At 64.5% G+C, this 26,111-nt stretch overlaps 2 protein-coding genes across 5 annotated transcripts; both read left to right on the top strand.

The window, feature by feature from the left end:
• Positions 1-487: 487 nt before the first annotated feature.
• Positions 488-19,093, top strand: WDR90 (WD repeat domain 90). The gene is made up of 41 exons (XM_050774654.1): positions 488-573; positions 910-1,001; positions 1,144-1,320; positions 1,405-1,513; positions 1,688-1,858; positions 2,115-2,223; positions 2,319-2,386; positions 2,764-2,867; positions 2,947-3,165; positions 3,581-3,649; positions 4,761-4,871; positions 4,945-5,090; positions 5,165-5,222; positions 6,205-6,323; positions 6,521-6,682; positions 6,779-6,909; positions 6,979-7,095; positions 7,534-7,769; positions 7,963-8,102; positions 8,341-8,471; positions 9,017-9,147; positions 9,432-9,593; positions 9,774-9,902; positions 10,142-10,257; positions 10,332-10,372; positions 10,491-10,622; positions 11,209-11,312; positions 11,755-11,857; positions 12,140-12,261; positions 12,471-12,630; positions 12,727-12,917; positions 13,024-13,192; positions 13,353-13,464; positions 13,807-13,978; positions 16,956-17,078; positions 17,229-17,403; positions 17,499-17,629; positions 17,735-17,878; positions 17,953-18,072; positions 18,183-18,267; positions 18,708-19,093. Exons 1-41 carry the CDS (start codon positions 513-515, stop codon positions 18,863-18,865), a joined length of 5,310 nt encoding a protein of 1,769 aa, XP_050630611.1. The 5' UTR covers positions 488-512; the 3' UTR covers positions 18,866-19,093.
• Positions 19,094-19,360: 267 nt separating this feature from the next.
• RHOT2 (ras homolog family member T2) lies at positions 19,361-25,219 on the top strand. Of its 4 annotated transcripts, none has more exons than XM_050774696.1 (19): positions 19,361-19,508; positions 19,625-19,683; positions 19,760-19,841; positions 19,931-19,971; positions 20,828-20,881; positions 21,353-21,405; positions 21,480-21,588; positions 21,699-21,800; positions 21,918-22,016; positions 22,135-22,243; positions 22,326-22,446; positions 22,853-22,937; positions 23,009-23,151; positions 23,229-23,329; positions 23,401-23,531; positions 23,638-23,715; positions 23,851-23,970; positions 24,072-24,274; positions 24,568-25,219. In XM_050774696.1, the coding sequence occupies exons 1-19, from the start codon at positions 19,472-19,474 to the stop codon at positions 24,692-24,694; spliced, it is 1,854 nt and encodes a 617-aa protein (XP_050630653.1). In that variant the 5' UTR covers positions 19,361-19,471; the 3' UTR covers positions 24,695-25,219. The 4 variants fall into 4 exon arrangements, with proteins under 4 accessions (XP_050630653.1, XP_050630652.1, XP_050630654.1 ...); XM_050774695.1 differs by having other exon boundaries at positions 19,928-19,971; XM_050774697.1 differs by having other exon boundaries at positions 19,394-19,508; positions 19,630-19,683; positions 19,928-19,971.
• Positions 25,220-26,111: the final 892 nt, after the last annotated feature.

Below are 26,111 nucleotides of genomic sequence, written 5' to 3'. Positions count from 1 at the left end.
CCGGCCGCGGGACACTGAGCAAAGGAGTGCGTGGGGAACCTGCCAGGACGAGCACGGGAACCAGGCACTCCGCGGGCGCCGGCACTACCTTCCCTGATGAGCTGGGGTGACCCAGCCCACCTGAGTCAGGACCCAGGGTACCCAGGTGTGGACCAGGGGCCTCCGGACGGCGAGAGAGCGGCAGGGTGAGGCCCGGTTGTCCGTGGCATGGCCAGGCCTCCGTGCGACCTCGCCTTGCTGCTTGCACGCGGCAGGAGCCCCGGCCGAGGCGCTGACAGGTGGGCAGGGGGGAGGGTCCGCAACCTGCCCGGGCTTCGAAGCCGGTCGGGCTAACAGGGGGCTGCCTCGGGAGGCCCGCGGGGCATAGGGCAGCGGGGTCAGCTGCCGGAGCAACCCTGGAGGCTGCCGACGTCAGCGGGGTGCTTACAAGGGGGAAGTCACGTGGCCAGGGTGCCGCCATGACGGCGGAAGTAGCACCGTTGTCAGGCAGCCGTTGCCAGGCGCCGCGCTGCATGTCCCGCGCCGGGCGCGCGGACGCTAAGGCGGGAAGCTCGAGCGGCGCCATGGCCCGAGGTAGCGCGCGGCGGGCGCGGGTCCCGGGTTCCGGGGTTCCGGGGTCCAGGGTCGGCGGCCGGGGCGCTCAGGGCCCCCGCCTAGGCCCCGAGACCAGAGTCCCCGCTCGGGCAGAGTACCGCCTGCCGGGCGCCCACCCTCGGGCTCCCGGAGCTTGGCTTCCCTCGGGCGCCCGGACTCGTCCCGCCCGCCTCGCTGGCGTTGGCGTCGCCGGGGAAGGCGCGGAGAGCCCTGGCCCCACCGGCTTCTGCCTGGTCCCCGAGGCCGGGCCCAGCTCCGCAGTGGCTCCGGCTCGCGGGGCTGGGCCCCCTGACGCCCGCCGCCCGCTCCCCGCAGCGTGGCAGCACCCGTTCCTCAACGTCTTCAGACACTTCCGGGTGGACGAGTGGAAGCGCTCCGCCAAGCAGGGGGACGTGGCCGTGGTGACGGTAGGCGGCCGGGGCTCGCCCGGAGCCCACACCCCTGCCCCGCCCCCGGGAGAACGGCCCCGCCCCCGAGGGGTCCCCTCGCCCCCGCTGCACTTCTCCTGGTTGCCGTCGGTGACGGTGACGCGGGCTCCCGCTTCTCCAGGACAAGACCCTGAAGGGCGCCGTGTATCGCATTCGGGGCTCAGTCTCTGCCGCCAACTACATCCAGCTGCCTAAGAACAGCACCCAGTCCCTGGGGCTGACCGGGCGGTACTTGTATGTGCTCTTTCGGCCCCTGCCCAACAAGCACTTCGTCATCCACTTGGATGTGTCCACCGAGGTACAGAGCCCGCGGCTGGGGGCTGCATGGGAGCCCCAGCACCCCTGCGGCCCGTCTCCTCAAGGCTCTGCTCCGTCCCCACAGGACAACCAGGTCATCCGTGTGTCTTTCTCCAACCTCTTCAAGGAGTTTAAATCTACGGCCACGCGGCTCCAGTTTCCCTTCGTCCTGGAGGCCAGGACACCCCAGAGAGGTGACACTGAGATGGGGTGTGAATGGTCCAGGACAGGCGGCTGGAGAGAGCTGGTGCAGGCCCAGGGAGGCTCCTCTGTGGCCTGGGGGACAACCTGGCGGGGGCACAAGCTCACAGTTCTGGGAGTCGGGCTGTCAGGATGGTGGGCGCTGACCCTGAGTGCCTGTCCTGCAGATCTGGTGGGTTTGGTCCCCCATGGAGCCCGCTGGACCTTCCTGCAGCTCGACCTGCAGGACATTCTCTTGGTTTACCTGAACCGTCGCTACGGCCATCTCAAGAGCGTCAGGCTGTGCGCCAGCCTGCTGGTCAGGAACCTTTACACCAGCGACCTGTGCTTTGAGCCTGGTGAGGGCCGCACCTGTGCTCCCCACTCCACGTCTCACCCGTGCTGTCAGCCCTGTAGAGGCCCGAGTCCAGGGTGCTTAGGAAAGTACAGTGTTCAAGCTGTGCTGTTTCTGAGCTCTGGCCAGAACCCCATCCCGGAGGCAGCCGGGGGGTGGGGTGGTGGCTGGGCTGGTGGTATGGCGGTGCCTTGGCAGGTGCCCCGTGCTCAGGTGGCCAAACAGCCTCCCTTGACCTGGAACAACCCTGCTCCTTGTAGCCATCTCTGGGGCCCCGTGGGCAAAGCTGCCCGTCACTCCTATGCCTCGGGAAATGGCTTTCCCTGTGCCCAAGGGCGAGAGCTGGCATGACCACTACGTCCATGTCCGGTGAGTGGTTCTGCTTTTTTCCACGGCAGCCTTGGTGGTGGGAGGGTAGGTGGCCCTTGGGCCCCCAGACGCTGACTGTCCTTCTGCCTGCCAAGGTTTCCAAGCGACAGCTTGAAAGTGCCTTCCAAGCCGATGGAGAAGAGCGGTTCACCTCCTGAGGCAGGTGGGCCTGTGGGGTCAGCGGGGACCCAGGTTAAGGCCTGTAGGGTGCGTGGGGCTTGGTAGGAGAGGGGAGGGCTGGGAAAGGACCCAGTGGTGTGCTGGCTGCAGCTGGTGCAGGGACCCAGGGAAGGCTGTAGGTTGTCCGAGCTCCCAGAACCACATGGGTGAGAGGTCTGTGTGAGGGGTACCTGGGGGCCCCAAGCTTTCTAGCTGGAAGAGAAGGGTTTCAGGGCCTAGGGCGGAAGTGGGATGCTGGCTGTGGGTCCTGCAGAGCCTGTGAGGCTGGGCCACTTGCTGCTGCTTCTCCCCAGGCGTCACCTTCACCAGGGCTCTGCATAGCTCACCCCTGGGTCACTGGGGGTCTTTGCTCTGTTGTAGTCCTCCTGGGGCCGGGGCCACACCCTCTCCCTTGCCCAGTGGCCTCCAGCAAACCTGTGCGATTCAGTGTGTCTCCAGTGGTCCAGACACCCAGCCCCACAGCCGTGAGTATCCCCTTCGTCCTCTGAGATGGGGTTGGGGCGTGACGGCCCAGGGCACTGATGGGCACTTGTCCCCCAACAGTCCAGCCAGGCCCCCTTGGCACCCAGGCCCTTCCCAGAGGTCAGCCTGTCCCAAGAGCGCTCAGAGGCCTCCAACGCGGATGGCCCCCGTTTCCATAGCCTTGAGCCCTGGGCCCGGGTGAAGGCCTCTGACGTCCACACGGCTGCTGCCGGCACCCACGTGTTGACTCACGAGTCGACTGAGGTGCCTGTGGCCCTTGAGGACGCCGGCTCCTGCAAGGTGAGTGCCCATCCCACAGCAGGCGGGGTCCGGCGATGTGTGGGCCGGGGCAGCTGGTAGCCCGCCACGAGATGCATTCAGGACGAATGTGTCTCTGACGATCTCTGATTCAATCTCCTGAGGCTGGCGGGAGGCAGCTTTGGGGAAGAATCTCTGTCCACAAAGAGTGAGGAAGGGCTTCTGCTCACCCCCAGTGCCCCAGCCCCAGGTAGTCTGTGGGGGACCCTGGAAGGTTTGGCAGTACAGCCGGAGTCCCAGCTTCCTCCCTAGCACACCAGCAGGAGCTACCCAGGACCAAGGCAGTCTTCTTGAGAGGCAGGACCCAGTTAGGGGTTGGCGGGGCCTAGAGTTGGTCAGGGGCATTCTGGGGGCCTGGCTGAGCCTTCCAGGGCCTTGATGTGAATGGCTGTTTCAGCGCTTCCTCCCGGACCCTATCCTGAGGCTCAAGGGCGTCATCGGCTTTGGGGGCCACAGCACCAGACAGGTGAGGATCCTGTGGCTATGTCCAGAGCAGCTCCTGTTGGCTGCCTTGAGCGCTGATATGGGACAGGGAGAAAGGAGAGACCTATGTCCTGTGGTGGCTGTGTGGGCTCCCGAGCCCCCTCGGCACAGCGGTCCTGTTCCCCTGCAGACTGCTGCTTCCCGCGTGCTCAGGCATTTGCCCCGCCCACAGCTGCTGTCACCTCCTGGTACCAGGGGGCTCTCAGGGTCACGGGCATCTCTTACTCACTGGCTGGGCTAAGTGCTCCCCCCGAAGACCCAGAGCTCTCACGTCTTTTTTTTTTTTTTTTTTTGAGACGGAGTCTCGCTCTGTCTCCCAGGCTGGAGTGCAGTGGCTGGATCTCAGCTCACTGCAAGCTCCGCCTCCCGGGTTCATGCCATTCTCCTGCCTCAGCCTCCCGAGTAGCTGGGACTACAGGCGCCCGCCACCTCGCCCGGCTAGTTTTTTGTATTTTTTTAGTAGAGACGGGGTTTCACCGTGTTAGCCAGGATGGTCTCGATCTCCCGACCTCGTGATCCGCCCGTCTCAGCCTCCCAAAGTGCTGGGATTACAGGCTTGAGCCACCGCGCCTGGCCGCTCTCACGTCTTTAGAGCTCTGATGGTCCAGACCAGCAGCGTGGGGCCAGGCTGTGGGCACAACCTGTGGGTCCCTGATGGGTGGCGAGGGCCTTCTAGGAGAGGAGCCCCATGGCAGAGGAGGTGGCCTTCCCCTCTGCCCCAGTGGCCTTGGGCCCTTGTCAGGCCCTGCTGGGTGCCTGCTCTGAGTGTTTGGGGGCCCTTTGGCTTTTTGTTATCCCCACCCTGGAGTTTCTTGTACTGGAGGCGGGGCTTAGAGGACAGGCGTCTGTGCGTGTGTGTACGCGTGACTGCTTGCGTGTTCCAGCTGTTCTTTTGACATCTGCAGCCTGTGACTCGTGTGTGTAGTGTGTGCAGGGTGTTTTCTCTTGTTCCTGGGTGGCTGTGTGCCCAGGTGTGTGTGCTAGGCCTGCCACCCCCTCTCCCTCGGCTGGAGTGGGAGGTGAAGCTGACCTCCCAGCAGCCAGGAGGGGCCTGGCATAGCACCAGTCCTAAGCTCTGTGCCCCCTTGTGCCAGGCCCTGTGGACCCCAGACGGGACGGCTGTTGTATACCCCTGCCATGCGGTCATCGTCGTCTTGCTCGTGGACACGGGGGAGCAGCGCTTCTTCCTCGGCCACACAGACAAGGTGGGTGCTGCCCGGGCCCAGGGCAGCTCGCACCTGCAGCCTCTGCACCCTCCCTCACCCTTCTGCCTCCTAGGTGTCTGCCCTGGCGCTGGATGGCAGCGGTTCACTATTGGCCTCGGCCCAGGCAAGGACCCCCAGTGTGATACGGCTCTGGGACTTCCAGACCGGGCGGTGCCTGTGCGTGTTCCAGAGCCCAGTGCATGTCGTCTGCTCCCTCAGGTGGGCACAGGTCTGCCCCACGCAGGGGGTGGGGGTCAGCCCAGGCGACACTGACCACCTCCCCCCGTTCACAGCTTCTCTGACAGCGGAGCCCTTCTCTGCGGGGTTGGCAAGGACCGCCATGGGAGGACGGTAACCGGGCCCTGGCCGGGGACTGGGGGCCGGGGGGGCCGTCCTGATGCACGCAGGCAGCTTGAAGGGTCTTGGTTTTCTGAACCTCCATCTCGTGCGATCCTGGGTCCCGGCTCTGTGCACTCCGGTGTTCATGCCGCCCACCTGCTCTCTACAGAAAGCACCAGCAGCTCACATTTCTCACGTGTCTTGGTTTATCGGCCATTGGAGTCGGTTTCAGTCAGCATTTACACGCCTTGCCTCGTTCTCTCTGCTGGTGATGCAGTTACGAGATTTTCACATGGCAGAGCCCCTGCAGCTACCCACGCTTGGGCATCAGTGGCACGTCCACACAGCCAAAGTGCCTGGCGTCTCGGTGGGGGCACTTTTTTAGAATACTTTTTTTTGAGGGAGGGCCTTGTTCTGTCACCTAGGCTGGGATGCAGTGGTGCAGTCACAGCTCACTGCAGCCTCGACCCCTCCCTGACCTCCCTGCCAGCTGGACTCAGGCCGTCTTCCTGCCTCGGCTTCCCAGACAGCTGGGCCACAGGCGTGGGCCACTGCACCTGGCTAGCGTTTTGCTTCTTTAACTTTTTGTAGAGATGGGGTTTCATTACATTGCCCAGGCTGGTCTCAAACTCCAGGGCTCAAGCAGTCCTCCCACCTCAAACCCCCCAAAGTGCTGGGATCACAGGCATGAGCCACTGTGCCCGGCCACGAGCTGCTTTTTATCTGCCTTCCAGCTTGCGGGTGGGTTTTTACTTCTCTGTGGATGGGATGCAGCACTCAGCATCGTGGGTCTCTGTAGTCGTCCCAAAGCTGCCACATGTCCGGGCGAGAAGATGGAGGGGCTGGTTTCCTTCCACCCTACGCAGCCGCACGCTCAGAGGCTGGTCTCTGCGTGAGAGAAAAGCCACATCCAGGTGGGGCTCAGCTGGGCCTGGCAGAATCAAGGCGGCACTGACTGGCCCTGCTGTGCGGGCTCAGCCTGGGCTTGTTGCAGATGGTGGTGGCCTGGGGCACCGGCCAGGTGGGCCTCGGCGGTGAGGTGGTTGTTCTGGCAAAGGCGCACACTGACTTTGACGTCCAGGCCTTCCGGGTCACCTTTTTTGATGAAACCAGGTGATGCAGCTGCCCATCCACGATGCTGGGAGAGGGTCTAGGCCCAGAGTGGGGACTGGGTCCTGGAGTGGGGACTGCGGCCCGAGCACCGCCCCCTGGCTCGGGGACCGTCGTTCCCAGCCTTGGTTGTGCATCACGTCTCCTGGCAGGTCAGGGCACTGCAGGCTGCTGCGGTGCTCAGTTCTCATTCCTCGCAGGATGGCGTCGTGTGGGCAGGGCAGTGTGCGGCTCTGGCGGCTGCGTGGCGGGGCACTGCGTTCCTGCCCCGTGGACCTGGGGGAGCACCACGTGCTGCAGTTCACCGACCTCGCCTTCAAGCAGGCCCGGGACGGCTGCCCGGAGCCCTCAGCTGCCATGCTGTGAGCCCCTGCCCTTCCCCACAGCCTGCCCCAGCGTGGGGGCCCTGGTGCCTGGTACCCTGAGGGGCTTACCTCCCCTCTTGCCTTTTTGGGCAGCTTCGTGTGCAGCCGCAGCGGCCACATCTTGGAGATCGACTGTCAGTGCATGGTCGTGCGGCATGCCCGCCGCCTGCTCCCCACACAGACTCTGGGCGGCCCCCACCCGCAGAAGCAGACCTTCAGCACAGGTGAGAGGGCTCCTGCCATGTGGCGAGGGTGGCAGGGACACTGAGGTACTGACGCCCCCCCGCCCCCAGGGCCCGGCATTGCCATCAGCAGCCTCAGCCTCTCCCCGGCCATGTGTGCTGTGGGTTCTGCGGATGGCTACTTGCGGCTCTGGCCCCTGGACTTTTCCTCGGTGCTCCTAGAGGCAGGTGAGGTTGTAGGCCCGCTCCTCCAACTCGGGAGAGCCTCGCCTGGATGCTGGGGCAGGGAAGGCCAAGTCCCTGGGGCTCTGCTGTCAGCCGCCCTGGCTCCTGGTTGCACGGGGAGCCACGGGGCCAAGCGAAGTGTCCTGAGCCCTGGGGCGGCTGATGCCAGGGCGGCCCACAGGGCAGCCTCACGGATGGGCTTGGTGGGCCATGGGTAGTGGGCGAAGCCCCTCAGCCTGGGTCCTGCCTAGCCTCGGAGTGGTGGTCTCAAGGGAGCTGCATCTTGCAGCCATGTGGAGCCCGGGACTCTGAGCAGCAGGGAGTGCATTTGCTGAGGTCTTGGGAACCTGAAGCCTGAGCAGTGGCTGCCCAGGGTTGGCTCTGGCATACCACTCACCCTGGGGTGGCCCTGGGAGGTCCCTGACCCCGCCCCACCCACAGAGCACGAGGGCCCCGTCAGCTCAGTCTGTGTCAGCCCCGACGGCCTCCGTGTGCTGTCCGCCACCTCCTCGGGCCACCTGGGCTTCCTGGACACGCCGTCCCGGGTGTACCACATGCTGGCTCGCTCCCACACCGCCCCAGTGCTGGCCCTCGCCACGGAGCAGAGGCGGGGACAGCTGGCCACCGTGTCCCAGGACCGCACTGTCCGCATCTGGGACCTGGCCACCCTGCAGCAGGTGCGGTTGGCAGGGGCAGCGCGGCAGGGAAGGCCAGGAGGTCGTGAAGCAGGGGTTTGTCAGCAGGGGTGAGGGGGGCCTATAGGGACCTGGTCTTTCCAGGCTGTGTCGGCCCAGTGCGTTTGGGCCTCCTGGAGAACCTCTGGGCCTTTGTGATCCCTGCCCTCCCCTCAGCATGGCCCCTGTCCCACAGCTGTACGACTTCACATCATCAGAGGAGGCCCCGTGCACCGTCACCTTCCACCCCACAAGGCCAATCTTCTTCTGCGGCTTTAGCAGTGGGGCTGTGCGCTCCTTCAGCCTGGAGGCCGCTGAGGTCCTGGTGGAACACACGTAAGTGCCCAGACAGCCACCAGCCCCACGGAGACCCCGCGGTGGAAGCTGGGGTGGCCAGCCGGGGGTCATGTGCAGGATGGCCAGCGCTGGCCGGAGCCCCACCCTTTGCTGCCCCACGGGGACTTCCGTGGCCAGACTGGTTGGCTGGAGGTCGAGGGACCCTGTGGTTCTTGGGGCTTCACGTCCTAGCTGGGCTTTGGGGCTGGCGCCAGCGGGGTCCCTGTGTGTACTGCAGGTGCCACCAAGGAGCCATCACCGGCCTGACCGCCACCCCTGACGGCCGCCTGCTCTTCAGCTCCTGCTCCCGGGGCTCCCTGGCCCAGTACAACTGTGCAGACCCCCAGTGGCATGTCCTCCGAGTGGCAGGTTGGGCCCCCCGCAGCCGCTCCAGGGGACTCCTCCGGGCAGGAGAGGCCTGGGTCTGGTGCAGGCCAACACCTCGACACACGTGCCGGTTTTCTGGTCCACTGGCTGGGTCCTGTGGGGCGGCGCGGCTGCCTCAGTCACCTTGTTAAGGCCCTAAGATTGTGGTTTACCATTCCCCGGCCCCCAAGGCCAGAGGTCAGCCCAGGTCTGTGCCCAGGAGGAGGCAGGCAGCCCAAGCTCCAGGTCAGCAGCTGGGGTCAGACCCAGCCACGGGCACCTGACCTGTCCTGCGGCCACCATAACTTGGGCCACCTGAGTGGTCACTTGTGACCACTGCTAGCCCACAGGGATTCCCAGCTCCCCTGGCAGCGCCTGGCACCCACTGGCACCTTGGCGTTCCTCTGCCACTGTGACGCATCTGAGCTCCTGGGCTGGTGTTTCCCGAAAGTGGGGGCAGGGGCAGCGGCCTCCTTGGGCCCTGGCCACGTGTACCCCGGCGCTCCCTCCCCCCAAGCTGACCCCTGCCCCGCCCCATGTGGCCACAGCGGACATGGTATGGCCGGATGCCCCTGCGAGCCCCAGCACTCTGGCAGTCAGCAGGGATGGCCGCCTGCTGGCCTTCGTGGGACCCTCCAGGCACACAGTGACAGTCATGGGCTCGGCCTCCCTGGACGAGGTGAGTCTGCAGCCCTCCTGGGTCCAGGGAGACTGGGCCATGAAAGGCTGGCTGCAGGGGCAGGAGGGAGGTCACGGCCACTCGAGCAGGACCTAGGCCCTGTCCCGCCTCCTGTCACAGTACACATCAGCCATGTGGGGTCCAGGTGCGGCCAGGTTCCTGTACAGGGCAGGTGCTGCCTGGGTGCCGAGTGAGTGTCCCTGGGGCTTCCCTCCCAGGCCTGGCCCTGGGTGGCACCAGCTCTGCCTGGGGACCTGACTGTCGGCCACTTGCTGCTATCCCAGCTGCTGCGAGTCGACATCGGCACTCTGGACCTGGCCAGCGGCCGCCTGGACTCAGCCATGGCTGTGTGCTTTGGCCCTGCAGCCCTGGGCCACCTGCTGGTGTCCACCTCGTCCAACAGAGTCATGGTGCTGGATGCTGCGTCAGGCTGCATCATCCGGGAGGTGAGCCTCAGGGCTGCAGCCCGCCGACCTGGCCCTCCCTGTGCGGTCCAGGCCCGGCCTCTGTGCCTGCAGCCCCTCCAGCTGGGTGGGGGGCCATCGCCACACCCGCAACGAAGGGAGGCCCCAGGCTGCCAGCCACTTTCCTGAGACACAGCATTTCCCAAGAGCACTGTGTTCCAGCTGCCCGGTGTCCACCCTGAGCCCTGCTCCTCCTTGATGCTCAGTGAGGATGCCCGCTTCCTGCTGATGGCTGCTGGCCGGGCGGTCAAGGTGTGGGACTACACGACACAGGCCAACCCAGGCCCCCAGGTGTGTGCGTGGGGAGGCAGGTGGCTTTGGCCATCAGGAAAACCTCAGGTGGCCCGGGAGACCCCTGCAGGTGTGGGTGGGGGCAGGGAGAGCAGGTGAGAGGTAAGAGTGAGCCTTCAAGGACCTCCTGTGCCTCCGGGGCCTCACGCTGTGTGGGGCTCACCACCCCCAGGGGCTGGGCACACGGCAGCATCCATGCCCTGCCTCAGGGTCCCTGCATGTGACGCCACTACCTCTAGGTGTACATCGGCCACTCGGAGCCTGTGCAGGCTGTGACCTTCTCTCCTGACCAGCAGCAGGTCCTCAGCGCAGGGGATGCCATCTTTCTCTGGGATATCCTGGCCACTACTGAGAGGCAAGTGTCTACTCTCAGCTGTGTCTGCTTAGGCCCCCCGGGCCTTCCTGAAACCCTCTCTCCTCCTTTTCCAGCGACCAAAGGTTCCCTGGGCCCTCCCCAGCCTGCGAGGCAGGTGAGTGGCTGTGCTCAGCAAGGGGGCAGGCGCTGCGCTGACTCTGGGGCTGGTCCTGTGTCTGCCCAACGGCCCTTCCTCTTCCTCCCCAAACATCACAGGGCTCCTTATTCCCCAGGCCTGGGCACAGGACAGCTAGAGGATGCTGCGTCCAGGGCCAGCGAGCTCCCCCGGCAGCAGGTCCCCAAGCCATCTCAGGCATCTCCACCACGGCTGGGCATTTGTGCCAGGCCTCCCGAAGGTGGCGATGGTGAGCAGCAGGGGTCCTGGGGGAGTGGGGGGATTCGGGTCTGAGGGCACAGGCCCAGTGACAGCAGGTGCTCACGCACGTCCAGCTCTGGGGTGCAGGTACCATCACTGCTCATCAGCTGGGACGCAGTGGGGAGAGGGGACGTGGGCAGCTTTTCCTCTCTTCATTGGGCCCAGGCACCTTCACCACGTCGGAGGAGGAAGGACCCTGTGAGGAGAGCCGTGACCCCGAGGGGTCACTGCTCACGGAGAAGGAGGCCGGCAGGGCTGGAGACGGGGCCTGGGCTGCGGCAGTGGGCTCCTGGGGGCTTGCCCTATCTCCCTGTTCCCCCAGCCAACCCTGTGAGCTGTGGAGGGCAGGGCAGGGACGATGGTGCCGGTGCAGGGGCCTGAGGGCGGTCGGTGAGTCCACCGTGTGAAGAGGCGAGGTCACCTGCCTGTGCCTGTGGCCGTGGCCTCTGCCCCACTGTGCATTCTCACTGTGTGGTAGACCAGGGCCTTGCGGGGAGACTCTGCGTGTAGTGTGTGGGGTCTCTGAAGAGCTACAGGGCAGTGTGATGTCACAGGCTCTGCCTCCTCCCTGCCAGGCACCAGCGACACCAAGAATTCGGGGGCCCCACGCACCACCTGCCCGGCTTCCCACAAGGCCTTCACACCTGCCAGGGCCAGCCGCGGCCCCCACTCTGCCAAGGTGGGGAGTGGTTTCTGGGAACCCTCTTTTTCCCCAGCATGCACAGAGGCCCCCCCAGGGCTCCCCAGCACCTCCTCAGGGTTATTTTTGGTCTCCAAAGGTGATGCTCTGGCCTTCGGGCACCTGTCTCCTGGAGGCACCTTCATCCCGCACCCCCGCCCCTGCCCTCCGCCAGCCTCCAGACGGGACCCTGTGGTGGCCTCCTGCTGACCCGCCTTCCCCTCTCATCCAGCAGCTGCCCTTGAGAGCCCCACGGGCCTGTGTCCCTCCTGGCCCTGGCACACCGAGTGCCCACACCTCCCACCCCTGCTTCCCCATCTATGCCCCTGGGTGCCCTCTGCAGCTGGCCTGGGTATGCCCCAAAGCAGCCTCCCATGTGCAGGCTTTGGGGCCCAGGTGGCCATGCTGGGCCCCAGCAGCATCCGGGTCTCCTTCCTTGCAGGGCACTTCCCTGCCTCCCGCCAGCAGTGAGTGGCTGCGTCTGAAGGCTGTCGTTGGCTACAGCGGGAATGGGCGGGCCAACATGGTCTGGAGGCCGGACACAGGTGGGGGCCCAGAGTTTACCCCCACCCCCAGTCCAGCTGTCTCGACCCTAAGGCCAGGCCCTGGCGGCATGTGAGCGCCAGCCATCAGTGTGGGGCTCTGTTCTCCCGGTAGCGCCTCCTGGCGCTCCAGCCCAGGTCCTGGGAAGCACTTTGGCTGTCGGGCGGTGGGGAGGGTGCGCCTGTGCCCGGGATGATGCTAACCCCTTGGCCCCGCCCCGCGGCTCGGCCAGGCCCCGCCCCCGCGTGGCCCCGCCCCCAGGCCCCGCCCTCTCCCCCGCACAGGCTTCTTTGCCTACACTTGCGGCCGCCTGGTGGTGGTGGAAGACCTGCACTCTGGCGCCCAGCAGCACTGGCCCGGCCACCCTGCGGAGATCTCCACGCTGGCCCTCAGCCACAGTGCCCAGGTGCCCGCCTACGTTGCCCTCCTCCTCACCCAGGACCACTGTGCCTGGCAGAACCCAGCTCCCGGACCAGTGCGGGCTCTCACCACCACAGACGGAGCCGATGGCTACCCCAGCCTCCACTCCAGCCAGAGCTGGCAGAGCTGAGGCGGGGCCAGCCAGCCGCGGCCTCCCCACTCACTGCATGTCCTCTTGCCTCTCTCGCCTGCCAGGTCTTGGCCTCTGCCTCGGGCCGCAGCAGCACGACTGACCATTGTCAGATCCGTGTCTGGGACGTGTCTGGTGGCCTCTGCCAGCATCTCATTTCCCACCATAGCACCACCGTGCTGGCCCTGGCCTTCTCACCAGATGACAGGCTTCTCGTCACATTGGGTCAGTGGTGGGGGGGTCGGAGGCCATAGGCTTCCCTAGACCCTGCGGGGGGGCTGCACCTGTGCACCTGACGCGGCTGCTGTGTGTCCTTCCCAGGGGACCACGACGGCCGCACCCTCGCCCTGTGGGGCACGGCCACCTATGACCTTGTGTCCTCCACCCGCCTCCCGGAGCCAGTGCATGGCGTGGCCTTCAACCCCTGGGACGCCGGCGAGCTCACCTGTGTGGGCCAGGGCACTGTCACCTTCTGGCTCCTGCAGCAACGTGGGGCAGACATCAGCCTTCAGGTGCCAGGTCACCCGCTTGGTGTTTGGGCCCAGGGGTCGTTTTGTGGGGTGGAATCTGACTGGGCCCCGGGACACCACTGACCCATGGCTACTCGTACCCTGCCAGGTGCATCGAGAGCAGGTCCCAGAGACAGTGGGGGCTGGAGAGCTGACCTCGCTGTGCTACGGGGCACCCCCCCTGCTTTATTGTGGCACCAGCTCCGGCCAGGTCTGTGTCTGGGACACGCGTGCTGGCCGCTGCTTCCTGTCCTGGGAGGCAGACGATGGTGGCATTGGTGAGTGCCCTGCAGAAGCCCTGTGGCCCTCAGGACCCCTACCTGGGATCCTCAGAACTGGGGCAGAGGCCTCATCTCCAGCCCTGGCGTCCGGGCAGCCTTGTGACCCGGGGCCTCTGGGAGGGCAGCCGTGGCCCCTTATGGCTCCTCCTGCTCCCAGGGCTGTTGCTGTGTTCGAGCTCTCGATTGGTCAGCGGTAGCAGCACAGGGCGGCTTCGCCTGTGGGCTGTGGGGCCTGTGTCGGAGCTGAGGTGCAAGGGCTCGGGTGCCAGGTGAGCCGTTCACCCCCGTGTGTTTCAGCTGCAGGTGGGTGTTGGTGTCCCTGACCGGGGCTTGCAGCCAGTGCCCCCTGCTAGACTGCCCTGCAGACCAGCCGTTTGCTAGCTCCTCCGAGGGACAGGCTTGGGTGTGGCCTGGGCCTCGCTGGCTGCCATCGAGGACAGGCACCGGCCCAGAAGCCCCAGCTCCATGGGCTTTCTCTTCTCCGCCGGGAGGGCACAGCCAGGCCCCAAGACGTAATGCTGAAGGCCCTGCCTCAGCTGGGGACCCCGCCGGCTCTTGTCAGCCTTGAGACCCGCTGTTCTCTCCTCTCTCCTCCTCCCCTGCACCCTCAGGTCCAGCTCTGTGTTCATGGAACGCGAGCTGGTGCTGGACGGGGCTGTGGTGAGCGCCAGCTTCGATGGCAGCGTGGACATGGGCGTCGTGGGCACCAGAGCGGGCACGCTCTGGTTCATCAGCTGGGCCGAGGGCACCAGCACACGTCTCATCAGTGGCCAGAGGAGCAAGGTGAGGGACTTCCAGCCTGGACGAGGCAGGGCAGCCGAACCTGGCCCCCTCCTGCCTGCTGGCCCCATCTCCGCCAGCCCAGATTCTTCCAAGTCCTGCGGTCAGTGGCTCACAGCGGCCGCCTTGGGGTTCACAGGAGGAAGGTTTTGGGTGTGCACGTCCCTCAGTGCCATCCCGGTTGTGTCTGCACCAGGGAGCCGCCTGGCAGGCCTTGCAGGTGTTCTCAAACCGTCCTTTCCATGCTATTGCTTTGAGTTTTTTTGTTTTGTTTTGTTTTGTTTTTTAATTGTCAAAGAAACCACATTAATCCGGGTGTGGGGGCTCACGCCCATAATCCCAGCACTTTGGGAGGCCGAGGCAGGCAGATCACGTGAGGTCAGGAGTTTGAGACCAGCCTGGCCAACATGGCGAAACTCTGTCTCTACTAAAAATACAAAAATTAGCTGGGCCTCCTGATGTATACCTGTAATCCCAGTTACTCTGGAAGCTGAGGCAAGAGAATCACTTGAACCCAGTGGGCAGAGGTTGCAGTGAGCCAAGATTGCACCACTGCACTCCAGCCTGGGCGACAGAGCAAGACTCCATTTCAAAGGGAAGAAAAAGATTAAAAACCCCACATCGTCTGTCCCCGCACCTCCCACAGACTGGCTTTGCTGACTCAGTCTCGTGGGCTCAAGAGGTCAGGAGGCCGGGCGGCTACTGGGTCAAGTTCTGCTCTCTCTGGGTCAGATCTGGTCAGGTTCTGCTCGGTGTTGGGTCCAGTTCTGTAAGGCCCAGCTCTGTCCTGCAGCCTCCTTGTGCTGGAGCCATCTCTCCAAGAAGCACACAGCACTCACCTCTCTGGGACCACCTGGCCTGGAAGCTCCGTGGCCTCATGGGGTTGGGGCAGCCACCATGTCGCCCCCTCACCCGCCAGCTGCAGCCTTAGGAGAGGTGGCCTCCTGGGCTGAATTGGGGCAGCAGGACAGGTGCCAGTCCTTCCCTGCTGGACCAGGTTTCTGGTGTGGCGTTGGTCCAGCAGCTGCGGCCACGGGCTTCCTCCTGTGGGTCTAAGAGCTCTGCGTGTGGTCACCTGGTCCCCACGGGGATTGATTGTTCCTTGATGCCGAGTCCCATCTTCCAGTTGTCCCTCGCTTCTTTCTTTAGACACCTGTCTTTAGTATTTGAAGATGACGATAGCCAGCAGAGGAAGTTGAGTGTGAGACGGGTGAGGGTTGTTTACCTTTCTGGCAGCAGGTTTGTTGAGGTATGGTTGTCATAGCATGAGCTCTGTGCACTTCAGTAGGTGAGTTTCAGCATATTCAGCAGCTGTGGAACCAGAGGAAACCTTGTGTGTGCCTGTTCCTCGGTCACTCTCCGTTTCCCGCCTCCCCAGCCCCTGGCAACCACTGAGTGGCTTTCTGTGTCTAGATTTTCCCGTTCCGGATGTTCTGTAGGAACTGGCTCACCTGGCTTCTCTCCCCGAGTGTGATTTCCAGGGTCATCCCGGCCGCTGTGTGTGCCAAGCCAGTCATTACTCTTTACGGCCAAATACTGTTCCATTGTATGGGTAGATCATGCGTGTGTCCACCCACCAGGGCCGGGAAATTCAGGTCCTGAGTCCGTGACCTGAGCCTGTGGTCGCTGGTGGCCTCCCTGTGATGTGGAAGTGTAAGGAATTCTGGGCCCCGCCTGTATGGTTCTGCCCGCGCCCAGACTTCACCATTTCCTTGCAGGGCCCAGGGCCCAGGGCCCCTCCTGGGGAAACAGACTGAGACGTCCTGGTCTGAGTCCCTGCAGTCCCTCATCGCTCAGCTGAACTGATTTTGTTTGCTTGTTTGAGATGGAGTTGCTTGTCACCCAGGCTGGAGTGCAGTGGCCGGATCTCAGCTCACTGCAAGCTCCGCCTCCTGGGTTCACACCATTCTCCTGCCTCAGCCTCCTGAGTAGCTGCGACTACAGGCGCCCGCCACCTCGTCTGGCTAGTTTTTTTTTGTATTTTTTAGTAGAGATGGGGTTTCACCGTGTCATCCAGGATGGTCTCAGTCTCCTGAGCTCGTGATCCGCCCGTCTCGGCTTCCCAAAGTGCTAGGATCACAGGCGTGAGCCACCGCGCCCGGCTGAACTGATTTTCTTAATGAAGTGCATCGTGTTCTCACTTGCACGTAAAGTCCACATTTGGTGCCGGCTGTGTCGCTTCCTCTCACTAGTGAGTGGCACCTGTGTCTCTTTTCTGCCAGTACAGCAGTCCCAGCTGTCAGTGGCACCCACATAATAACACGTCTGCCTTTCCCCCCGATCGGCACGCAGTGGTTTTGGGAGGAGAAACGCGACTGCGTGGCGTACTCACTGCAACCAGCAGCGTCTGTGCTTTTTTTTTTTTTTGAGACGGAGTCTTGCTGTGTGCCCCAGGCTGGAGTACAGTGGCGCGATCTCGGCTCACTGCAAGCTCCGCCCCCCGGGTTCACACCGTTCTCCTGCCTGAGCCTCCCGAGTAGCTGGGACTACAGGCGCCCACACCACGCCCGGCTAGTTTTTTGTTTTTTTTTAAGTAGAGACGGGGTTTCACGGTGTTAGCCTGGATGGTCTCGATCTCCTGACCTTGTGATCCGCCCGCCTCGGCCTCCCAAAGTGCCGGGATTACAGGCTTGAGCCACCGCGCCCGGCGCGTCTGTGCTTTTGACCTCGTTCTGCAGCCTGCTAGGGACACACGGCCACACTGCTGTGTTTGAGGTGCCGTCAAAACAGCTTTCTCCTCCGTATCCCACCGAGTTTGACTGGCTAGTAGGCTTGCTTTGGTTTGGACTCACCCAGATCTAGCGCAGGGACGCACACGGGAGGCCGGAACTGCTCCTTTTCGCCATGTGGAGTTGGCCGGGGCCAGAGGCACATGCTCTGGTTTGGACAGCCCGGCCCCGGGGGCTGGAATAGGAAATGCCTGTGTGCCTTTCCCCTGCCAAGCGGCCAACACCCCCAGCTTAGCTGCGGCTTCCCTCAGGTGAACGAGGTGGTCTTCGGCCCCGGGGAGTCCCACTGTGCCACATGCGGTGAGGACGGGAGTGTGCGGGTGTGGGCCTTGGCCGGCATGGAGCTTGTGATCCAGTTCCAGGTGCTGAACCAGGTGTGTGGGGAGCGCCCAGGCTGGGGATGGGGTGAGGGCCTGCTCGCAGGGGGCCTGGCGTGGGTGGGGCAGCTGTATCCTCCCTCTGGCCTGAGTGTGTGTCCCCAGGACCCCTGTGAGTGCTGAAGTTTCCCCACTGTGGGTCCCCAGAGCTGCCTCTGCCTCGCATGGAGCCCCCGGTGCTGTGGCCACCCTGAGCAGCAGCGGCTAGCGGCAGGCTATGGCGACGGCTCCCTGCGCATCTTCAGCGTCTCCCGGACAGCCATGGAGCTCAAGATGCATCCCCACCCGGTGGCGCTGACCACTGTTACCTTCTCCACCGATGGTGAGGAGTTGGCTGTGTGGGGGATGGTGCCGTCCTCACCTGGCCCAGGTCCAGTCTCTGGGCTGGGGGCTCACGGGGTGACGGTGTGGTCCCAGGTCAGACTGTCCTCTCTGGAGACAAGGATGGGCTCGTGGCTGTGAGCCACTCCCGCACAGGGATGACCTTCCGTGTGCTGAGTGACCACCAGGGCGCCGCGATCTCTACCATCTGTGTCACATGGAAAGAGGTAAAGCAGCCCCAAGAGCCAGGGAGCAGGGGCCGGGGTGCTGGGGGGGGGCAGGCACCATCTTGGCAGAAGGCACATATCGGCCTTCACCCACTCCATTCCCAGTGTGAAGACTTAGGGGTGGAGGGCACAGACCTATGGCTGGCTGCCAGTGGGGACCAGCGGGTCAGCGTCTGGGCCTCCGACTGGCTGCGGAACCGCTGTGAGCTCGTGGACTGGTTGAGTTTCCCAATGCCTGCCACCACGGAGGTAAAGCATGCTCCTGGCACTGTGGGTAGGCCTAGCGCCCGTCCACCCCACCACAGCATGCTGTGCCTTTGCAGACTCAGGGCCACCTGCCGCCCTCCCTCGCTGCCTTCTGCCCCTGGGATGGGGCGCTGCTGATGTACGTGGGCCCTGGCGTTGACAAGGAGGTGATCATCTACGACCTCTCCCAGAAGCAGGTACATGCACCTGCTGCTTGTCACCGGAGCCCCAGGGATCCAGCGTGGTGGGTGGGACCTGGCTGAGTCCTGAGCCCACAGGCCTGGAGCCTCACGCTGGCTGCCCACAGGTGGTGGAGAAGATACCACTGCCCTTTTTTGCCATGTCCCTGAGCCTGTCCCCGGGGACCCGCCTCCTGGCTCTTGGCTTTGCTGGTGAGTACTGGTGGATGTAGTTTGGGCCCGTCTTAGGTGGGGGCCATGTAGGCTGACTGGTGCCCTGCTCCAAGACAGGTGCCTCACCTGTGCCCGGGCTCCTCATCTCTGGGGTAGGGTGAGGACACCTGCCCTAGAGAGGGTCCCGGGGTCAGGAGATGATGAGGCCGGTGAGGAACCAGGTACAACGCCCAGCACAGGGCCTGAATGCAGGGTGGCAGCGACTTTTAAGGAGAGACCCGGCCCAGCTGCGGGCCGACAGCCTGGCAGTGATGGGCCCCCTAGTCCTAGTGGCACGTGGAGGGCACAGCCAGGAGCCCTTGTAGCACCGGCTCCCCCGACCAGCATCACGCCCAGTGGGGACAGTCCGGGTGGGTTGGGGGAGCCTTCTGCGTGCTGCCTGGCCCTGACCCTGGCCCACCTGCGCCATCTGCCCACAGAGTGCATGCTGAGGCTGGTAGACTGTGCCACGGGGACTGCGCAGGACTTTGCTGGCCACAACAATGCAGTGCACCTGTGCAGGTTTACACCGTCTGCCAGGCTGCTCTTCACGGCCGCCTGCAACGAGATCCTGGTGTGGGAGGTCTCCGGCCGCTGAGATGCAGCAGGGACTATGGTGCTGCGTGTCACGGCTGGTACCTGGACATAAGCTTGGCAATGGCCAAGCTGGTCAATGGCCTCATGCTGGGACAGGCCAGGATTCATGTAAATCGTCTGGACAAAGCTGTTGTGAATTTGGCGATCTGAAAATACTTTAATCTGTTGCCCTTTTGCCTAAGCAATTTTTAATATTTCTATCTTGTAATAAACATGGGCATTTATTGCATTATTGCTGCATTGTTGCACCGGCTGTCTCTGGTCACTCCTGGCCTGAGCTCAGCCTCTGCCTGTCCCTTAATCGGCTGTTTGTCAAGGCTCCTGTAGTGCCCTGAAGCAATGACCGGTCGGCCCGCCAGGGTTGGCCTGGCGCCGGGAGCCTGCGCTGCCTGCAGTGCCCGGCGCGTCCACGTAGTGGCGCCGCCGCACATCCTGGCCGCTCTGGCCCGCCCGGCTCGCTTGTGCGGCTGTGCTGGCGGGGCCGGAAGTATGGGGCCAGCGCGGGGCCGAGTACCGGAAGTGCGGGGCGGGCGCGGGGGCAGAGCGAAAGCCTGAGGACCGGGTCGGGGCCGGGTTCCGGGGCCGGGAGCGGATCGGGGCGACAGCCATGAGGCGGGACGTGCGCATCCTGTTACTGGGCGAGGGTAGGCGCCGGGCCGGGGGTCTCGGAGCTGCGGCGGCCGGGGCGCGAGGTGAGGGTCTCGGGGGTCGGGGGGCGCCTTGACCTTGGTCCCCGCGCTGACCGCCCTGCCCCGCGCAGCCCAGGTGGGGAAGACGTCGCTGATCCTGTCCCTGGTGGGCGAGGAGTTCCCCGAGGAGGTGAGGGGCGCGCCCGCCGCGGGGGTGGGAGCGGGCCCAGCCGGGGGTCCCTGGTGAGCGCGCGGGTCCCTTGCAGGTCCCTCCCCGCGCGGAGGAGATCACGATCCCCGCGGACGTCACCCCGGAGAAGGTGCCCACTCACATCGTGGACTACTCAGGTAGCGGCCGTAGCCTCCCGGGGGCCCGGCCCGGAGCGGTCCGGCGGGCCTGCTGGGTCTGCAGTGGGGTCTCTTCCTCCCCCTAGAAGCCGAGCAGACGGACGAGGAGCTGCGGGAGGAGATCCACAAGGTACCCGTGGTGCGCGGGACGAGGGAGGGGTTGGGCGCGGGCTCGGCCTAATCCGCTTCGCCGGCTGGGGGATTGGACTGAGGTGCTCAGAGTGTCCTTGGCCCTGATCGTTCTGTGACCTCAGCACTGAGGCTTGTTGGGGCCCCCACAGCGCACCCCGCTGGGAGCCGGCACCGCTCAGTCCAGCGGTGCTCCAGGGATAACAGGGCCCTTCCCCGCGGGCTGTCCCTCCCTCCTGCCCAGGTGGCAGCAGCGTTTGCTCTTTCTGTGGGCTCTGTGTGCGCTACCTGCCCCTGCTGTGTACTCCAGCCCACCGCCCCGGCCTCCGGGCACCCGGAGCTCCTAGTACCAGAGCACGTGTGCCGGGGACGTCCCAGGCGAGGGCGCAGGCCACAGCCACCCAGACCAGCCACCTGGCAGACCCTACTGCCAGCGCCCCTCACTGCGGTCCTGTCACTCTGCAGGGAGGGGGGAGGCAGGGGCCAAACAGCGGCTGTCTTGCAGGGTGTAGTGTTGCAGGTGTGGCCGTGTCTGTCCTGAGCCCTCTACTGTAAGGGTCTTGCCAGCCACAGCTATGCTGCTGGGGCCTGGTGTCCCTGCACTGGCAGTGGGTGGGGAAGAGGGTTCTCTGAGGGTTCAGCAGCAGCTGCCAGTGTGACACGGGGCAGTGCCTGTTCTGCCAACACCAGGCTGGAGGCAGGTTTTAGGGAAGGCTGGGCTTTCCCGGCCTCAGCTGCAGTCATGCTACCTGTGAGCGTCTGGGGCCTCCTGGAGCCTTGAGATGGCATGGAGTGGCCAGGATTGTCAGTGGTGAGCCAACAGCCCTGTCACCCACGCCTCGTCACTGTTCCCTCAGGCAAACGTGGTGTGTGTGGTGTACGACGTCTCTGAGGAGGCCACCATTGAGAAGGTGAGCCCTCAGTGCAGACCCCAATGGCAGAGACACAGTGGCCCCTGGTGGACCTTCAACCCGTGGCCAGTGCCATCTCTCACAGCATTTTGGGGAGCACAGGCTCTCTCCTGTGATCCCACTTCCCCCCAGAGGGTGTGGGACGGCCCCATAATGAGCCATTTAGGCCAGCAGCCCTCTTTCTTCTCCAGTTTCCAACCCCCAGGGGGAACCTCAGAGGGCCTGCGTCAGAGGCTGCCCTGGGCTCGGGCCCCAGTGATCTTGGGGGTGTTTGGGAGCCACTGGGGTTGTACAGATGAGGCTGCACCTGCTGCCTGCCTTCTCCCACCAGCTTTGTTCCTGTGGCCGGGACTTGGGCCGTCAGTGGGCCTTGACCTCCCGCTTCTGCTCTCTCCGAGCCAGGCTTGAGCTCCAGCTGGGAGCCATGTGCCCACGGGCAGCCTCACCTCACAGCCAGGCTTTGCTTTTCAGATTCGAACTAAGTGGATCCCACTGGTGAATGGGGGGACCATGCGGGGGCCCAGGTAATGAGGGGGATGTGGAAGGGGCTGGGACCCCCGGCTTCCCTGCCCCTGGTGACCATGGGCCTTCAACCCAGGGTGCCCATCATCCTAGTGGGCAACAAGTCAGACCTGCGGTCGGGGAGCTCCATGGAGGCCGTGCTCCCCATCATGAGCCAGTTTCCTGAGATTGAGACCTGCGTGGAGGTCAGTGGGTCTCGGCTGAGGGGCTGAGCTAGGGGCAGGGCCTCCTTCATGCCTCATGTCCTCAGTCGGTTCCCCGGGGCATGCGCCTGCGTCTGTTCCCCCTTTCCCAGTGTTCAGCCAAGAACCTGAGGAACATCTCAGAGCTGTTCTACTATGCCCAGAAGGCTGTCCTGCACCCCACAGCCCCCCTCTATGACCCTGAGGCCAAACAGGTGAGCATTGGCTGGGGCCCCACACACTGCTTCCCCAGGGGCCTGGGGGGTGCTGGGTTGGGTGGCGTGGCGGGTGGGCACGGGCCGCCTGAGGGTGCTGAGCCAACGTCCCCACAGTTGAGGCCCGCGTGCGCCCAGGCGCTGACACGCATCTTCAGGCTCTCAGATCAGGACCTGGACCAGGCGCTCAGTGACGAGGAGCTCAACGCCTTCCAGGTGTGCCCCCGCCCCACCCTCGGTGCCCAGCCCCCTCGAACCTCCGCTGCTGTTAGTGACCGGAACGGGCCGTCTCCGGGTAACTGGCTGACTCCCAGCAACGTTCTCTCGGAGGCAGAAATCCTGCTTCGGGCACCCCCTGGCCCCGCAGGCCCTGGAGGACGTGAAGACGGTGGTGTGCAGGAACGTGGCGGGCGGCGTGTGGGAGGACCGGCTGACCCTGGATGGTGAGGCCGGGTGCCCACCTGTGCCTGGGGAGTGTGGGGAGGGTGCTGTGCCTGGTGCTCCCCCTGCTCTGTCTCGGTGCAGGTTTCCTCTTCCTGAACACGCTCTTCATCCAGCGTGGCCGGCACGAGACCACATGGGCCATCCTGCGGAGCTTCGGCTACAGCGACACACTGGAGCTGACGGCCGACTATCTCTTCCCTCCGTGAGTGGCGCTGGGGTCGAGGCCTACCCTCCCTGAGGGGAGGTCTCACTCAGCAGGCCGTCTGGCGTAGTGCCCTGCCTGGCTGTGCTCTGAACCCCTCAGCATCCACAGAGCTCTTTGTCAGGTGGGGGCTGGCCCCTTGCCAATCCCGCATGCGTGACTTGCTCACCCTGCTGGGGTCAGCAGCTTGGGCTGTGGCCTGGGGGCCTCAGCCAGGCCTCCCACGTGCTGGAGTCAGATAGGCACCCTCCTCCCCATCGCAGCTGCAGGGTTGGGGGCGTACAGGAGCCTCTGGGTCCTATAGGGAGGGTCCGACTGCACAGACGGGGCCGGCAGGGTGACAGAGGTGCCGGGCGTGGTGGCACAGAGTCTCCTGGGAACCGGATGGGCTGTCGCCTCCCCGCAGGCTCCACGTGCCCCCCGGCTGCAGCACTGAGCTCAACCACCTTGGCTACCAGTTTGTGCAGAGGGTGTTTGAGAAGCACGACCAGGTGAGAGCATGGCGACGCCCCCGCCCCCGCCCCTCGCCGGCACACATGCCACCGCTTCCTTCCTCCTGCAGGACCGCGACGGTGCCCTCTCGCCCATGGAGCTGCAGAGCCTCTTCAGTGTGTTCCCAGCAGCCCCCTGGGGCCCCGAGCTCCTGCGCACAGTCCGCACAGAGGCCGGCCGGCTGCCCCTGCACGGATACCTCTGCCAGTGGACGTAAGCGTGGCCCACACCACACCCTCCCGCTGCGCCACCCTCCCCACCGTAACACTGTGTCTCCCGCCCGCCCCCAGCCTGGTGACCTACCTGGACGTCCGGAGCTGCCTCGGACACCTGGGCTACCTGGGCTACCCCACCCTCTGTGATCAGGACTCGCAGACTCGCGCCATCACAGGTGGGCATCCACCTCCCTGGACCTGGGCCCAGCATCCTGGCGGCCGTCCTAACCTGTGTCCATCCTCACAGTCACCCGTGAGAAGAGGCTGGACCAGGAGAAGGGACAGACGCTGCGGAGCGTTCTCCTATGCAAGGTGGTGGGGGCCCGTGGAGTGGGCAAATCTGCCTTCCTACAGGCCTTCCTCGGCCACGGCCTGGGGGTAAGCACCCTAGACCCCCCACCCCCACCCCAGGGGCTCCAGGTGCGGGGCAGGGCAATCTGGGGGGCGCTGGAGCCAGCGAATGTCGGGACCTCACCTCCCTCAGCACCAGGACACGAGGGAGCAGCCTCCCGGGTACACCATTGACACGGTGCAGGTCAACGGACAGGAGAAGTACTTGATCGTGAGTGCTGGGGCGGCATGGCCTGTGCCTGAGGGTGGACCCAGGGACACCCGGGCCTGCTTGGCAGAGCTGGCCCAGCACGGCCCTAGGGGGACCGAGCCCAGGGACCCTCCCTAAGGCCACTGTCTGTCCCAGCTGTGTGAGGTGGGCACAGATGATCTGGCCACGTCGCTGGACGCCGCCTGTGATGTTGCCTGCTTGATGTTTGATGGCAGTGACCCAAAGTCCTTTGCACATTGTGCCAGCGTCTACAAGGTGGGGCCCTGCAAGGGCCACATGGCCACGGGGCAGGGTCTGTCCCCCCAGGGGTGCCTCGGCCACCCCAGACTGTACCTCATGCTGCTCTCTGCCCACAGCACCATTACATGGACGGGCAGACCCCCTGCCTCTTCGTCTCCTCCAAGGCTGACCTGCCTGAAGGTGGTGTGCCGGTTGGCCCATCGCCAGCCGAGTTTTGCCGCAAGCACCGGCTACCAGCTCCTGTGCCGTTCTCCTGTGCTGGCCCAGCCGAGCCCAGCACTGCCATCTTCACCCAGCTTGCCACCATGGCCACCTTCCCGTGGGTACCCGGCAGCACAGCCCTGGGGACTGGCAGCGTCTGTCATCTGGGCAGTGGGCAGCTGTGGTGTCAGGCCTGGAAATGGGGCCAGAGTGACGGACGGGGTGGAGCTTTGTGTGACAGAGGGAGCCAGTGTCCAGACGTGCTCCTCCAGGGCCTGGCCTCTGCCGGCTGTGCCTCTGGTCTGGGAACCTGGCTCTGAGGCCCTGTGAGTCCAGGACATGGGAGGGTGCCCAGCAGCAAGCCAGGGACATGTGCCTGAGGCATCTGCAGATGATCCTTTTCTCTTGCAGACATTTGGTCCACGCAGAGCTGCATTCCTCTTCCTTCTGGCTCCGGGGCCTGCTGGGGGTTCTCGGGGCCGCCATGGCCGCAGTCCTCAGCTTCTCGCTCTACAGGGTCCTGGTGAAGAGCCAGTGAGGCCCCTGGTACCTAAGTCCCCTCCCCTGACGGTGTGGCTCACTGCTGGGGCTCTGCAGGGGCAGCACAGCTGGGGTGCAGGCCAGGCTGCCACTCTGGGAATGCCCTTCTGCCCGGACTTTTTGTTTCTGAAGGCAGTCGGTCTGCAGCAGGGCCTCAGGCTGCCATGCACTGTCCTGGCTCCTGCCAGACCCCCAGGGTGGGCTGTGGCAGGTGGCTGAGCAGGAGCTCCCGAGTGCTGGCCACCACTGTCAGGGGTTGCCCACCTCTGGGCATCATGTGTGTTGGGCTGGGGACCACAGGTGTGGGAGCCGGTGACCCCAGACCCGGAATTCTCAGGGCTCTACCCCCCTTTCCTGATCCTGGGTGGCCAGTGGGTGTGAGGAGGGCTGGAAGGCAGAGCTTTGGGCCAAAAGCAGGCATTGGGGGGGTTCCCCCCTCAGGTTCGGAGCTATTTCTGTGATTGCAGCAGGGACTGGAGGTTGGGTTCCTGATTAAACTTCACTGTGTCTTTTCCATCTGGGATCCCAGTCTCTGAAGACAACTTGCCTTGATTCAACCTAGAATGTGTTCTTTGTCTTCATGTGGGCTGGAAATGCCACCCCTTCCTTCGTCCCTGGGTCACTGTCCTGAGGTCTCAGGCATGTGCATATGGCCTCTGGAAGGTCCACTCTGGGCCGCTGTGGCCTGGGAGCCAGTGTCCCTGGAGGTCTTGCGGTCTGGGAGTAGGAGCTCACTGCATGAGGACGGTGTGTGCCCGGCATGGATTGGGGGGCACCGGTACCTGAGATGTTTTCCTGATAGCCTCTTCTGAGGGTCCAGTGTGCCCCGGCACTGCCCGCCCACTCCCCAGAGTGTCCTGTCGGCCTCGCTGAGCTGCGCCAGGTCACCGCCTGCCACAGAGCAGGGTGACCCTGGGGCCCTGACCCAAGGGAGGGAGGCAGGATGGACCAGAAGGAGGGACAGGCTGGGATTTGAGTCCAGATACCTGCTTCTCGGGACCCAGGGCATGGCCTTCCCAAAGTCACCCAGACACATGTCGGAAGGCCTGGTCCCCACCTCCAGTGTCTGCCTTTAGGGAGTGGCAGGTGGGGCTCCCTCCCAAGTCCTGGCCAATGCGGGCCCTGCCTTGGAGCTTGTGGCATTGGCCCCTGAGGTACCTACCGCCTGATGGTATTTGAGCCCGCTGTACCCCACGGCCTGCCTTCTGGGACCACTGCAACCCTAGGAGGAGCCCTCTGAGTGGCTCTTGGAGGAGCTGCCATAGGCACATGTATCTTTTTTTTTTTTTTTTTTTTTTTTGGAGACAAGAGTTTCACTCGTTGCCCAGGCTGGAGTACAATGGCGTGATCTCGGCTCACTGCAACCTCTGCCTCCCGGGTCCTGGTTCAAGCAGTTCTCCTGTGTAGCTGGGATT

The sequence above is a fragment of the Macaca thibetana genome, chromosome 20, assembly GCF_024542745.1.
Source record: "Macaca thibetana thibetana isolate TM-01 chromosome 20, ASM2454274v1, whole genome shotgun sequence".
Classification (NCBI taxonomy): domain Eukaryota; kingdom Metazoa; phylum Chordata; class Mammalia; order Primates; family Cercopithecidae; genus Macaca; species Macaca thibetana.
The sequence above is the reverse complement of the archived record's forward strand: the minus strand, read 5'-3'. Positions and strand labels throughout refer to the sequence as shown.

Coding starts and splice junctions, on each gene's coding strand:
- WDR90 (XM_050774654.1), top strand. CDS start 513: ATGTCCCGCGCCGGGCGCGCGGACGCTAAGGCGGGAAGCTCGAGCGGC. Junction 1,859..2,114: donor CGACCTGTGCTTTGAGCCTG/GTGAGGGCCGCA, acceptor TGCTCCTTGTAG/CCATCTCTGGGGCCCCGTGG. Junction 12,631..12,726: donor CAGGCTTCTCGTCACATTGG/GTCAGTGGTGGG, acceptor TGTCCTTCCCAG/GGGACCACGACGGCCGCACC.
- RHOT2 (XM_050774695.1), top strand. CDS start 19,472: ATGAGGCGGGACGTGCGCATCCTGTTACTGGGCGAGG. Junction 22,244..22,325: donor GGACCGGCTGACCCTGGATG/GTGAGGCCGGGT, acceptor GTCTCGGTGCAG/GTTTCCTCTTCCTGAACACG. Junction 23,152..23,228: donor GGATACCTCTGCCAGTGGAC/GTAAGCGTGGCC, acceptor GCCCGCCCCCAG/CCTGGTGACCTACCTGGACG.